The 13,926-nt window shown below is 45.4% G+C and overlaps 1 protein-coding gene across 1 annotated transcript; it reads right to left on the bottom strand.

Moving 5' to 3' along the window:
* Positions 1-1,487: 1,487 nt before the first annotated feature.
* On the bottom strand, positions 1,488-5,995 carry LOC135715992 (uncharacterized). Its single transcript, XM_065238886.1, has 3 exons — positions 5,225-5,995; positions 4,836-5,153; positions 1,488-4,790 (listed from the first exon to the last, which is right to left on the bottom strand). Exons 1-3 carry the CDS (start codon positions 5,993-5,995, stop codon positions 1,488-1,490), a joined length of 4,392 nt encoding a protein of 1,463 aa, XP_065094958.1.
* Between the last annotated feature and the right edge of the window lie 7,931 nt (positions 5,996-13,926).

The raw sequence follows: 13,926 nt of genomic DNA, 5'->3' as shown, positions 1-13,926 counted from the left end.
GCCCTCAGGATCTTGTTAGGGAGGACGCGTATGCACACGACAACACATCAAAATCTAATCGCCCAAGTGCCAAATCTACATGTTCGATCGCGTTCGTATCACACGTACCCAACCGTTCAAGCCGAGCAACAGACCACTCGTGATCGAGGCCACCGCACAGGGAAGCAAATGAAAATAAATGTATAAGAACATTTTCAACTTGAACTTACTCACCAAATCAATACATCACGATCACATCATACCTCTAAAACCAGAAGGTCCCGAAGAAACATGCTCAACTTTTTGGCTCAGGTCTGGTACCAACCGGTGGAAACTAACGATTTTAAATTGGCTCACTACTTGACTAGCCTATTGGTCCCAAGTACATCGATTAACGTACCCCATTCTATGCGAAATTCTAGTACTACACTATGTTTGTTTTGATTCGCTATGAAAGTTTGACAGATAAAATGAGGGGTTCGTGGATTTTCCTATGTTTCGAGGGGTGCATCGATTAGCTTGGGACCGAAGATAGTACCAGAGCTGAGCTAAAAAGTTGAGCACGTTTCTTCGGGACCTTCTGATCTTAGAGTTTCTTCTATGCTGGTTCTCTCTTCGGTCCCAAGCTAATCGATGCACCCTTCGAAACAACGGAAAATTCACTAAAGTTTCCTAGCTGATTTTTAAATTATATAGGGTATATGCTCCAACTATGCTCACACGCTTCCACTATGTCGCACGACAAAAATACGTATGGGTATGTCACAATAGATGAACGCCACTGTGGAAATCCCAAGCCATAGTTCAAAGGTTCAAACACTTATCCCAAATCAAAGTTTTTCTACATGGTATTGTAACTAATATTATATGAGGGGGTTAGAAGGAAAGGGGTGTAAGTGACTTTGATCGATTCTCTTCATCGACTTTCTCTTTCGTTAATAATTCAGCTGCAAACACATTCCTTGATTCGTGTGCCATTCTGGATGCTAGAAGAAAAAAAAAACTGTGGCTATCAAAAGAGAAAGTCGATGAAGAGAATTGATCAAAGCCACTTACACCCCTTTCCTTCTAACCCCCTTGTTGGCGCGTTTACCGTGGCCAACTCCGGTGGGTTGGAAGTGGACTGTATTTCGTTCGGATTGAAAGATTCAACACACTAATCAAATTATCACCTTAACACTACTTTTATTCTAACTAGTTCACTATTTCTCTACAGATTGCTTTCTTACTTCACTGGATGTAACTTGGATGGTGGTCGGAATAATACTCAAAAAAACGCTGGCAGACTGTGTCGCTTTTATAGCAGTCGTCCTATCGTATTTTGCTACTTTTGGTCCTATATACTTGCCTGCCGTGCGCTACGGCGAGCAGCAAGCAGCAGCATGTTGAAGAGAAGTATATAGTGCTTCTCCCTTCTCGTTCGGTGTCATTAAAATTCTACCTGGAGTGCGTTGTTGCCACGATGGGTGGTTTGAATGACGATCGTTTGCGTTGTGTTTTGGAAGCTACTATAGCTTGTTTCGCACGGAACATACTCCGCCCGGTTGACTCGTAGATTCAACATCACTCAGGGTTGGTGGCTCGTTGTCCTCAATCGGCAAAACTGCGATCCGGTTGATCGGTCGTCGGTAGGTAGCTCCGTTAGACGACACATCGATGGCTCGGACCAATCCATCTGGCTGACAGAAGGACTGGATACGTCCTGTGAACTGCTGATCCTGGAACTGTTGATATAGCTGGTGCAACTCGTGTTGTGCTCCTCGGAAGTTGGTGGCATTGTCAGAATGCAACTGTTGCACCATTCCTCTTCGGCTGATGAACCGTTGTAGCGCTAGCGCAGCTAAGAAGGCGTCGGATGTGAGATCAGACACGACCTCGAGATGCACTGCTTTTGTTACCATGCAAACAAATACTGCCACGTAAGCCTTGATGAGCCTGGATCGGTAATTTCCCATCTTGATCCAAAATGGGCCGGCGTAGTCGACACCAGTCACTGCAAACGGAGGTGCTGGATTTATCCTCGGTTGAGGAAGATTGCCCATCAGCTGCGTTGACATATTTGGATTTGTGCGGAAACATCTTACACAATTGCGGGTCACTTGCCGGATGGTTGAACGGGCGCTCAGCAACCAATACCTCTGGCGCATAGCAGCAATCAAGCCATTTTGCCCAAGGTGCAAATGCTCGATGTGCATTGTGCGGATTAGCTGCTTCGTCAGTGGATGTCTGTTCGGAAGGATAATCGGATTCTTCGTCTCGGCTTGTAGATTCGAATGTTGCAGCCGACCACCAACTCGAAGCAATCCATCGACGAACACTGGATTCAAGCCTCCTAGCTTGCGGCACGGTTTGTTGGTTTGGACACGACGTATTTCGTCAGCTAGCTCTGACTGTTGAACCATCCTCATAATGGTGAAATTCGATAGACGGAGTTCGGAAATAGTAACGTACCGGTTGAAGATACGTTGTGACCTGTTCTTGGTGCGGATGTTGGCGATGAATCGAAGTACCAATGCCATGATGCGTTCGATCTTCCTGAAGTCACTGAAGCGGGAAAACAGTGGAAACTGTTCCACCACAGCCGAAGTGACAATTTCGGTGCTTGTCATTTCGGGAAGCTGTTGGTCGGGGATATCGACTAACTCCTGTTCGTCGTACTCGAGTTTCGTGAGGAAACTTGGTCCGGTCCACCAAAGATTGTTTCTGCGCAAATCGTTTGGTAGCTGACCTCTGGACACGATGTCTGCTGGATTATCACCAGATCGGATGTAGCACCAGCGATATCCTGCAGTGGAGGTATTGATTTCGTGAATTCGGTTTCGGATAAAAATCTTGAGGCGATTGGCTGATCGTTTCATCCACGCCAGAACGATTTGACTGTCCGACCAGAGGACCACGTCACGGAATTCCATTTGCATGGCTGGGATAATCCTCTGAATGATTCGAGTTAGTAGCAATGCGGCACACAATTCCTTTCGAGGCGTTGAAAGGTCATGTAGCGGAGCAACCTTGGACTTGCTACTCAGCAACTTCATCTTGGCGGAACCGTTGGAGAACAGGCTTCGAACATAAACACATGCACCATACGCCAATGATGATGCGTCGGCAAAACCGTGGATTTCGTAGGACACGGCGTCGTGGAACGTAACTCTTCTTGGTATGGCGATTTTGTCGAGTGCTGGCAAGGTATTTGCAAATTCAACCCATCGCTCCTGTATCGAGTCGTTGACGGGCTCATCCCAGCCAATCTTGTGCTTCCACAGCTGTTGCACTAGTAGCTTGGCGACGACAATCACTGGTGACACAAGTCCTAACGGGTCAAAAAGCTTGGCCACCTCGGAGTAGATAATACGCTTCGTTGATCGTTGATTCAAATCACATTGTGGCGGCCTTGCGATGAGGAAATGATCGGCTTTTGGATCCCAAAGCAAGCCTAGCACTTTGATGACTCCATTCGGTCCATATTCTTCCAATGGAACGGGCTGTTCCAGTCGATCGTTTGGAATGTGGTCCAAAAATTCGTTTGAGTTGGAACACCACTTGTGCAGCGAAAACCCTCCTCTCTTCAGTAAGCCTTCCAGCTGCCTTGCTGCTTCGAGGGCCTCCGGAAGTGAATTTGTACCGGAAAGTGCATCGTTGACGTAAAAATCCTCCTTGGCGATTTGCGCACCGATCGGAAAATCGGTTGATTCATCATCGGCGAGCTGCTGCAAGCACCTGGTAGCTTGGAACGGAGCCGATGCTGTTCCATATGTAACCGTCGTGAGCTCCAAGACTCGGAGTGGCTCTGACGGCTGCTCACACCAAAAAACACGGAGATAGTGTGTGTCCCTTGGATGCATCTTGATTTGTCGATACATCTTCGGCACGTCGGCTGTGAATGCAACTGGGTACTTGCAGAACCTGAGTATGACGTCATAGAGTTCTTTCTGTACCACTGCACCGACTTGTAGAACCTCATTGAGTGAACGGTGGTTCACTGTTGGTTTGGCGCTGGCATCAAATACCACCCTGCACTTGGTGGTCGAACTTGATGGGCGAAGTACCGCATGGTGCGGCAGGTAGTAGTTTTGCTGGTGCGGTGGATCGTCTTCTTCTCGTACTTCGTGGCAGTGTCCCAGCTCTTCATACTCACGCATGAACTGAACATACTGCTCGTTCAAATCGGGGTTCCACTGCAGCCTCCTCTGCAGCATCTGGAATCGCGTCAAAGCAACCGCTCGGCAGTCACTAAGCTCGTGCACGTTATCCTTGAACGGTAGCCTCACTTGGTATCGTCCATTTTCATCACGCTGGTGGGTGGCGACGAAATGGGCTTCACACTCCTGTTCTTCCTTCGTCAGAGGACTCGAATCTGGCACCTCTTCGAGCCTCCAAAATCGTTGAATGGATTCCTCGATGTCATCCAACGATACGATGAGCGAATGTTGTGGTTGATTGGCGTTGATCGTGTTAGTGAATACACCGCCTAAAACCCATCCAAGGCAGGTTTCACGGAGATCGGGGAAGTTGTCGTCGAGTTTGATATGACCTGGTCGCATCAACTTGAAGAATAACTCTGCACCAAGAAGCATATCAATCTTGCCCGGTTTGTAGAATTCCGGATCGGCTAGTTGGACGCCGAAGGGAATGTTCCAAGATGACACGTCAATTCTTGTTGGCGGGATGACACCTGTCACATTGGGCGTAACCAAACACTCCACGTGTGCTTGGAAGTCGGTGAGTCGAGATCGGATGTTGACCATCACCTTGTCGTGGGCTACAGTCCTGACGTCGTTGATGCCACAGATTGGAACGTTGACACGATGCTTCTGAATTCTTAAAAGATTTGCAAAATTGTTTGTTACGAAATTTACCTGAGAGCCGCTATCTAGCAGTACTCGGCAAGAATGCAGTTGATTGCTTTCGTCCAGCACGTTGACAACCGCTGTCAGCAGGAACACAGTTTTCGTGGAATCGGCGTAGTTACACGAGCAGGATGTGCTCGGTATATCTCTTCCGGATGGCGGGTTTGCTACCGTGCTGTTCGGTTGAACTGTGCGGGACTCTTCTTTCGGAACGGACACGTTGGCTTTCGGTTCTCGGTTTACCTCGTCGTTGTGGAGTTGTGTATGATGCCGTTTCTGACACTTTTGGCAGCACCTCGGTGATGAACACTCCTTGGAGGTGTGCCCCTTGCGCAGATAGTTGAAACACACACCAGTTGTGCGTACCTTCTCCATCCGTTTGTCAAAGGACATGTTACCAAGCACATTGCATTGGTAGTTGCGATGTGCACCTTGGCAGAAATCACAAACCTCCTTGCTGATTGGTGTGGTTGCGGCGGCATGGACCTTCGGGTTGCTTGCTTCGGTTGGAATGCTTGTACCTTCGGGGTCGATTTGGAAGCGGCCTGCGCATTAACCTTGTGGAAAGCTGTTTCGCAGTTCTCCAACATTTCACATCTCGATTGCAGGAACGTAATGGTTTGCGCATACTTGGGTAGCACGCCCTTCTTCTGTGTGCCTTCCCATGCCATCCTGGTCGTGTTGTCCATGGCGGTCGTCAGCATATGAACCAGAAACAAATCGGAAATACCGAGGAATTCCTGTTCCAGATACTTCAGGCTCTCGACGTGGCGGGTGCACTCATCTAGCAGACGTCGCACCTCCTTGTGGGATCCGGATGACATTCCTTGCAAGTTGAACAGACCACGAACGTGCGTCTCGACTATGATCCTTTTGTTTTCATAGCGATCGGTGAGAATGGTCCACCCTTGCTGGTAATTACCTTCGCTGATTACTTTGGCATCCAGAGCACCTGTTGCTGCACCAACCAGAGCCTTGTCCAGATGATACAGCTTTATCGCGTTCGAGTCTCCTGAGTTGGCCATCAAGTCTTGGAATATGGCCTTGAACTTCGGCCAGTTGGCATAATCACCATCGAAGGTGGGAATTGGAGCCTTCAACGGTTGCTGTTGGACGATGATTTGTTGTTGCGGGGCTTGAGCACGAACCATTGCATTTTCGTGTGCCATGATTAGCTCATCGATGGTCGTGCGGACGAAGTTGTATCGTTGAAGACCGACATAATGCGACATAAACTTCCTCCTGCTGTTGAAAACTTTCTTGGGGAATGATAGCAACCAGTTTGCTATGCACTGCGCTGTATTCGTTGTAGGCCACATCGATATTCTTCATGTACGTCCTGAGTTGTGAGAGGCTCACCAAGTTTCGAGCGGCAACAAGCGCCCTTTGCACACGCACTACTTTCATGGTGACCTGGTCTCGCTGGCGGGAAAGCGACGTTATTTCCTTCACGGTTTCGGAATCAGCACTGATTTCCCATTCTGCAAATCCTTCGAATATTGCTGACTCGTCGTGCTGCTTCTCCTTGCCTGTGCCCTCAGCTGTTTCCTTAGCAGCAGGCTTACCTTTCGGGGTTCGATCCACTGGCATAATGAACTCGTTGTCACGTCGTACGTTACACACAGCACGAGTACGTATGGTTTCGGTTCTGTAGAAAAATCCTTCGGCGGGCGGGTTGAAACTTGCGAATCGGATTCGGAAGCGGCGGTGATCAATAATAGATTCCTCTCCTGGCGGTACACGTCGTGGTTGGCACACCACGGAAGCGTGTCGGAATACACTCGGTCGAGTGGCGATGGTGTCGAATCCTTTCCTACGGGCGGCGCTGGATCCGGCTCGAAGGACCACTATGTTGGCGCGTTTACCGTGGCCAACTCCGGTGGGTTGGAAGTGGACTGTATTTCGTTCGGATTGAAAGATTCAACACACTAATCAAATTATCACCTTAACACTACTTTTATTCTAACTAGTTCACTATTTCTCTACAAATTGCTTTCTTACTTCACTGGATGTAACTTGGATGGTGGTCGGAATAATACTCAAAAAAAACGCTGGCTGGCTGTGTCGCTTTTATAGCAGTCGTCCTATCGTATTTTGCTACTTTTGGTCCTATATACTTGCCTGCCGTGCGCTACGGCGAGCAGCAGGCAGCAGCATGTTGAAGAGAAGTATATAGTGCTTCTCCCTTCTTGTTCGGTGTCATTAAAATTCTACCTGGAGTGCGTTGTTGCCACGATGGGTGGTTTGAATGACGATCGTTTGCGTTGTGTTTTGGAAGCTACTATAGCTTGTTTCGCACGGAACACCCCTCATATAATATTAGTTACAATACCATGTACAAAAATGGTGTTTAACATTGTTTCCTGAGTAAACAACAATGAAAGCTTGTCACACAAATAAAAGGAGCACCGTTGGGCACTTTCAGAAATATGTCAATAGTATAATTCCCTTGCAAACGCAAATAAATTTATCTGCGTAAAAATAAATAAAATAAGAGTGATTTGCGGAAACACCCGCCAGTATTGCACCCAACGTCAGAGCCTATACGTAAGCGTACCAGTGCGCTTTTCAAACAAAGGAGTAACAAGTATGATAATACCACTACTAGACTAGATCTTTGGTTCTCTCATGCAGTGGTCCATTTAAGAGGGGAAGCTTAGTAATCCCCATCGCCTGAAGATAGCGCCATTCTATCGTGGCATGACCCAGCAACGCCGGCCATAAACCTACCGTCTCAAACACTTCATTATAAAGCATAAAATTAAGCCCGCCCACCAGCAACAAGGTACAAAAACTAGCTAAGGGGAGGGATGACGCTAGTGTGCAATTTGCCATATTATTGCTTGCTCGTGGATTCGTGGATTTTCCTATGTTTCGAGGGGTGCATCGATTAGCTTGGGATAGAAGAGTGTGCCATAGACCTTAGCCAAAAAGTTGAGCACGTTTCTTCAACACCTTCTGGTCTTAGAGTTACCTCTATGATATAAGGTTGCTGTCAACGCAACCTATTGTATAAGTGAATAGCTCAGTTCTGAATTCTCACACCATACGTGCGAGTGTACGATTCGACTTATATTTACTTGCTTCAACTTGAAAGCTGAACTAGATAGATTAATGCTGTTTTTGGCAAAGTTGATCAGATTAATAAGATCTTTTGCATGGAGCACAGTTCAGAATTCTGTCACCAGGGAAGTTTTATATACTGTGTTCTGACTATTTAGCACCACAGCTTACTTATAGTGGGGAAAGAGAGGTTTCTCGGGTGTAATAAAACCGAGGGGGACAACTCTATCTACGATGCAGGAAATATTGTGTTTTGATGTGGCTAGCTGCGCGTATGCTGAGTAGATAGAAAGAAGATTTATCACGATTTTGAAGATTTCCTGCAATAAGATGATGCTCGATGCAAGTAGATGCGAGAAATGAAAGAAGATTTTTCGAAGATTTATTCGCTAGTGTGAGATTTTTTGAGCATCTAGAATTGAGATTTAGATGTGTCGCCCCCCTCGAATAAAACGGACTATCCAACTTCACGTTTTAGAGTAGAATGATCTTCTTGTGTATTTTTGTTTTCTTAGCCCTTCGGCTCGACCAAAAGTATCAACAAAATATCGCATGTCAAATGACAAACGATTCTGAAAATCAAAATTTTGATAAGTTCTTTTGATTCTTCACATTTATTTAGTCCCAACTGGAACTTTGCTTTTGTCTTCATCTTTCATTTCATCTGCAGTTTTGGAACCGCCGTCGATACTTGTGAAATTTAGATTACACGAATGCAACGTATTCCCAAGTAACATTGCAGGTTTTATCGCGGTTTTATAGCATTCTACAAGTCTAAATCATGGCCTACAGAACCCTCATAAAACCAAAATTGTTACTTGGGATTGTCTTGTAACGTATTGACGTTGTAACGTGACAAATCAACATCCTCTAAAAATATTGCAAATGGTTCAAGTAAAAAATCAAGTTGAAGAATTTTGATAACATTTCAAAGTTTAGAGTCTGGATAAATTTTCTATTCTCGAAATCTCGATAATTTTCTGTTGTCACGACATCTTGATTTTGTATATTGTAGAAAAATAACTTGTGATATACTATTTTTTCTTATCATGAAAACCCTAAATCTTCAGAAAAATGTTATGTTTAGTTTTTAAGAAGCAATGTTTCGAAAATACGGTTAATTAAAAAAATCAAATGTAACTATCAAAAACTATCCAACCGGGAAAACTATTATTATGTCCTCCCCATGTTATTAGTCAGAGGAGTGTAGCGACGGGCAAGCGTTTAGAATAAGCTTTATACGTCAAATTTTTACTGGAAGTTATATGTTTGGCTTTTGATATCCAGATAGAATACGTAATATTAGCTATACTGCCTATAATCGCATACCAGTCCCATATGAATTTTCGTCCATTTTAAGATAATAATTAAGATAATATTACGTGATAAAACTATGGGCTTTAGTCGTGAAAAATGTGAATACAACATCAAGTCAGTAAGTAATCGCATATCAGTCCAATCCTGAAATTCAATCGTCCAGAGGTCAAGTTTCAGTTCTGCTTTTTGTATCGGCATATTTTTTGCTGATATAACAAACCATGCAAGCTTCATTGGAACTGATTTTAACTTGACAAAATTATCGATTAATTTACTATGATTTTTTTAATATTTACATGAAACTTGCACTCCTTAGCTTCAACTGCCATTTTCTAAATGCCTTCTTTTTTCATATGTGACTGATATGGGATTAAAGGCAGTATAGTCTGAATGTAGTGTAAGCCGTGTGCGATTGAATTTTTGTTTAAGCTTTATTATAATTTTTTAGGGATAAATCTCTCCATTTAATTATCAAAACAGCCCCAATTTCAGTTTGTTCCAATGTAGTCCGTATTGGCTTCATGAAGTTGGCGCTTCTGGCTAAAACTATGACATCATCAGAACCGTCTAGACTGATCACATCATGCTCTTCCATGCTCTCGCCTCCCTTAGTACAGTCGATAAAGGCACAGCTACAAAGCTGGGTTCGATTCCCGGTCCGGTCTAGGAATTCTTCGGGTTGGAAAATTTCTCGACTTCCCTGGGCGTAGAGTATGATTGTTCTTGCCACACAATTATACTAATGCAAAAATGATGCAGGCATCGAAAGCTCTCAATTAATAACTGTGGAGTTGCATCTAGGACGCTAAGTTGAGAGCACGCAATAAGCTAATATACGATAATCAATAATTTAGAATGTGAAGAAGAAGAAGATGCTCTGCCAAGCTAGTAATTTAACATTCATATCCAAATGTTTACTCTGACAAAAACAGTCGATGTAAACCAGCTCTCATCATGCATAATTTTCCAATTCTACTCCACCTTCAAGCAACCCACGACATTATTCTGAGCCCCGTAGGAGAATATACAGTAATCCTTCCATTTATGCGATGGGTGGTGGTACCGCCATTTCTCGGCTGCCTTCAACCAATTCAGCAGATTTTCTGTAGCTAACTAGGTTAAATATGGTTTACACTAATCACATACAAAATTCAGCGTAATTGGTTGAAGCACAGCCGGGAAACAGCGGTGGGTGGACGGTATCACCCACTGCAAAAATAGAGGGATTACTGTATCTATGTGCACATGTCGGGTACCTATTTGACGTGTCACTTGCTGGAGGCTGAAAGAAAATTACAATTTTCCACAAATCCTAAGACGAAGAGGAGAAACTGGTTTCTTACTCTTTTCTCTATCTCTTCAAATCGGCCAATCACGAGCTGGTTCGCGTTTGACAGAAAAGTGGTTCGCTTCGCCCCCGTATTGTCTCCTCTTCTCTTAGCACGAATCCAACAGACGGATTGAAAGACTTTATACACCACCGACCGGCTTAGCTTGGTTTCCTTGGGCTGAAACTCTGTGGAGAGGAATTTCAATTATGCCACGTTCAGTGGCTTGGAAATGTTTTTAACCACACATGTCTATGTTATTTGTTTACGCTCAACTTACCACTGCTGCTACCGCTGTCTCTGTGTACGTGTTTAAGATTGAAGCTCCGGGAAGGACTGCGGTCGAAATCTGTCCGGGGTGATGGCGATAGAATTTTAGATTATTCTCCGTAGTTTGGCTGAGGTCGGCATTCGCCAAACGGACGTGATACGGAAGAGAGCCCGGGTTGAATTGCAATATTTTCCTTTAGGGAAAACCCTCATTAGTTGATCCAAGACCTGCTTTGTGGTGCGATTGATACAATCCGAAATTTTACCATACACGCTTCCTCATCTATTAGTTTGAAACGTGATTTCCAAACTGAATATTTCCGTGCCTACTGTTGTCAGATATTTTCATTTGACATCGTTTACTATGAAAACTGAAAACAATCTATCTCGTTGAAGTGAATAAATTAAAGGAAATCTGTCTCCATTTTGAATTTTATTATTAGATCGCTTAATTCAAATCAAATGCAATACCTCGACTTGTGGCTTTCATAGACAAACCAGCCCGCAGCATACAGCTTTTTAATAAATAAAATATTTAAATCGATGAAACACTAACGTCCATCTGGGGAAACCAAATGAAAACTGAATTAATAATCAGGCACAAAATTTGAACGGATAGTCAGCGGTGCCAAAACAGAATATAATTATCAGAATGGCACAATGTTTGTTCGCTTTTATGTAGATTATACAGAATAGAATTCGCACCTCACCACGATGTAGCGCAGCTTGCGAAAATATTTCATTATGAGAATTTGTTTCACCGTGTTTATCTTTCACTTGTTGCGTACTGGGCTGGGGCCTATGCTCATCGGCGAGCGCGTTCTATATAAAATTCACGTTCAATTCAGAACTAATGAACCGTACACTCCTCTGTGGTATTGTTTGGATAAAATGGAAATTATGAACGTTGAAAACCGAAGGCACAATACCAATATCGGTTGCGGTTTTTTTGGGTGTTGCTGTGCGTGTGAAATGATGTGTGATTTAATCATCAGTATTTTCATGGAAGGCTTCAAGCAAAATAGGATGCATCTCCCTAACCTGGGTCTAATTAGCAGCCACCAAGTGTGAATTTAATCATAACTCAACAAATAATTGAGCTGCAGACGAAATTCCACTGTTCACATACAGTTTAATATACGCTTATCATTTCCGTAACAATTCGGTTCTATAATTTTGAAAAATATATCGGTTACTATCTCTGTGTATTCTTTATTTGGCAAAGAAAACAGAGGTATGCATGTCACATGCTGGGAAATATGTTCAATATGTGCTTGTGTGTGTGACTTACCACCGGAGGTTTCTGACCACGAGCTAGCGTTAGTGCTGGGTAAATATGGGAAATCCCGGAAGAAATTTCAAGCAGAGCTGTGATTCGATATGTACATAGGTGTACGTGAAAGGCTTGGAAGCAATCAGAATAGCATCGACAGGATAAGGAACAGTGTGGTAGAAGTACGTACGCGAGTGTAGTAACCAGCGTCATTTAAGCCTTTTTGAATGACTTTAAACAAAAATAATTATTGGCTCCGTAAAGCTAACGCGATTGAGCCTATCATATAAATGAACTAGATAAACACTTTGGTGAAGATATTGGTGAACGTGAACCAAACGGTTCACCAAACCAAACCAAAACGAGTTCATTTTAACTTTGGTTAACTAGCTAACTGTTTTTTATTACAATACTAGCTGAGTGTGCCCGGCACAGACAGACCAGACAGACCAGACAGACCAGACAGACCAGACAGACCAGACAGACCAGACAGACCAGACAGACCAGACAGACCAGACAGACCAGACAGACCAGACAGACCAGACAGACCAGACAGACCAGACAGACCAAACAGACCAGACAGACCAGACAGACCAGACAGACCAGACAGACCAGACAGACCAGACAGACCAGACAGACCAGACAGACCAGACAGACCAGACAGACCAGACAGACCAGACAGACCAGACAGACCAGACAGACCAGACAGACCAGACAGACCAGACAGACCAGACAGACCAGACAGACCAGACAGACCAGACAGACCAGACAGACCAGACAGACCAGACAGACCAGACAGACCAGACAGACCAGACAGACCAGACAGACCAGACAGACCAGACAGACCAGACAGACCAGACAGACCAGACAGACCAGACAGACAGACAGACCAGACAGACAGACAGACCAGACAGACAGACAGACCAGACAGACAGACAGACCAGACAGACCAGACAGGCCAGACAGGCCAGACAGACCAGACAGACCAGACAGACCAGACAGACCAGACAGACCAGACAGACCAGACAGACCAGACAGACCAGACAGACCAGACAGACCAGACAGACCAGACAGACTAGACAGACCAGACAGACCAGATAGACCAGATAGACCAGACAGACCAGACAGACTCTCCGAGCGGCTAAGGCAGCCCTCAATAAAGAGATCGCCAGACGCAAGCGCGCGTGCTTTGACAGCCTATGCCAAAGCGCCAACACGAACCCATGGGGGGATGCTTACAAAGTGGTCATGGCAAAGACCCGCGGCGTGACGGCACCCCCGGAGAGATCACCAGCGGTACTGGCTCCAATCGTTGGGTTCCTGTTCCCGCGTACGGACGTAGACTCCTGGCCGCGGATCCCAGGCGCGGATCAGGGAGAAGTGTCTAGAGTGACGAACAGTGAACTTGGCGGTATTGCCAGGTCGCTGGTGGTGGGCAAGGCCCCGGGCCCAGATGGGATCCCGGTTGTGGCTCTGAGGGCGGCCGTTGCGGAAAATCCAGACATGTTCCGTTCTGTTTTTCAGACTTGTCTGGACGTAGGCGTCTTCCCAGACGCGTGGAAGCGGCAGAAGCTGGTGCTGCTTCCGAAGCCAGGAAAACCCCCTGGGGACCCGTCAGCATACAGACCCATCTGTTTGCTGGACACCACTGGGAAACTGCTTGAGAGGGTCATCCTCAACAGGCTGTCGGCCTACACCGAAGGTGTAGACGGCCTGTCAAGCAGCCAGTACGGGTTCCGAAAGGGCAGATCCACGGTGGACGCCATCCGCGACGTCATCCAGACGGCAGAGGTGGTCCATCGGAAACGAAGGGGCATTCGCTACTGCGCGGTGCTAACCTTAGACGTGA

This window comes from Ochlerotatus camptorhynchus, unplaced genomic scaffold (genome assembly GCF_037179485.1).
Source record: "Ochlerotatus camptorhynchus isolate MF236.1 unplaced genomic scaffold, CSIRO-AGI_Acam_v1.1 ptg000046l, whole genome shotgun sequence".
NCBI classification, from domain to species: Eukaryota; Metazoa; Arthropoda; class Insecta; order Diptera; family Culicidae; genus Ochlerotatus; species Ochlerotatus camptorhynchus.
This window is presented reverse-complemented; position numbering and strand designations above follow the sequence as displayed.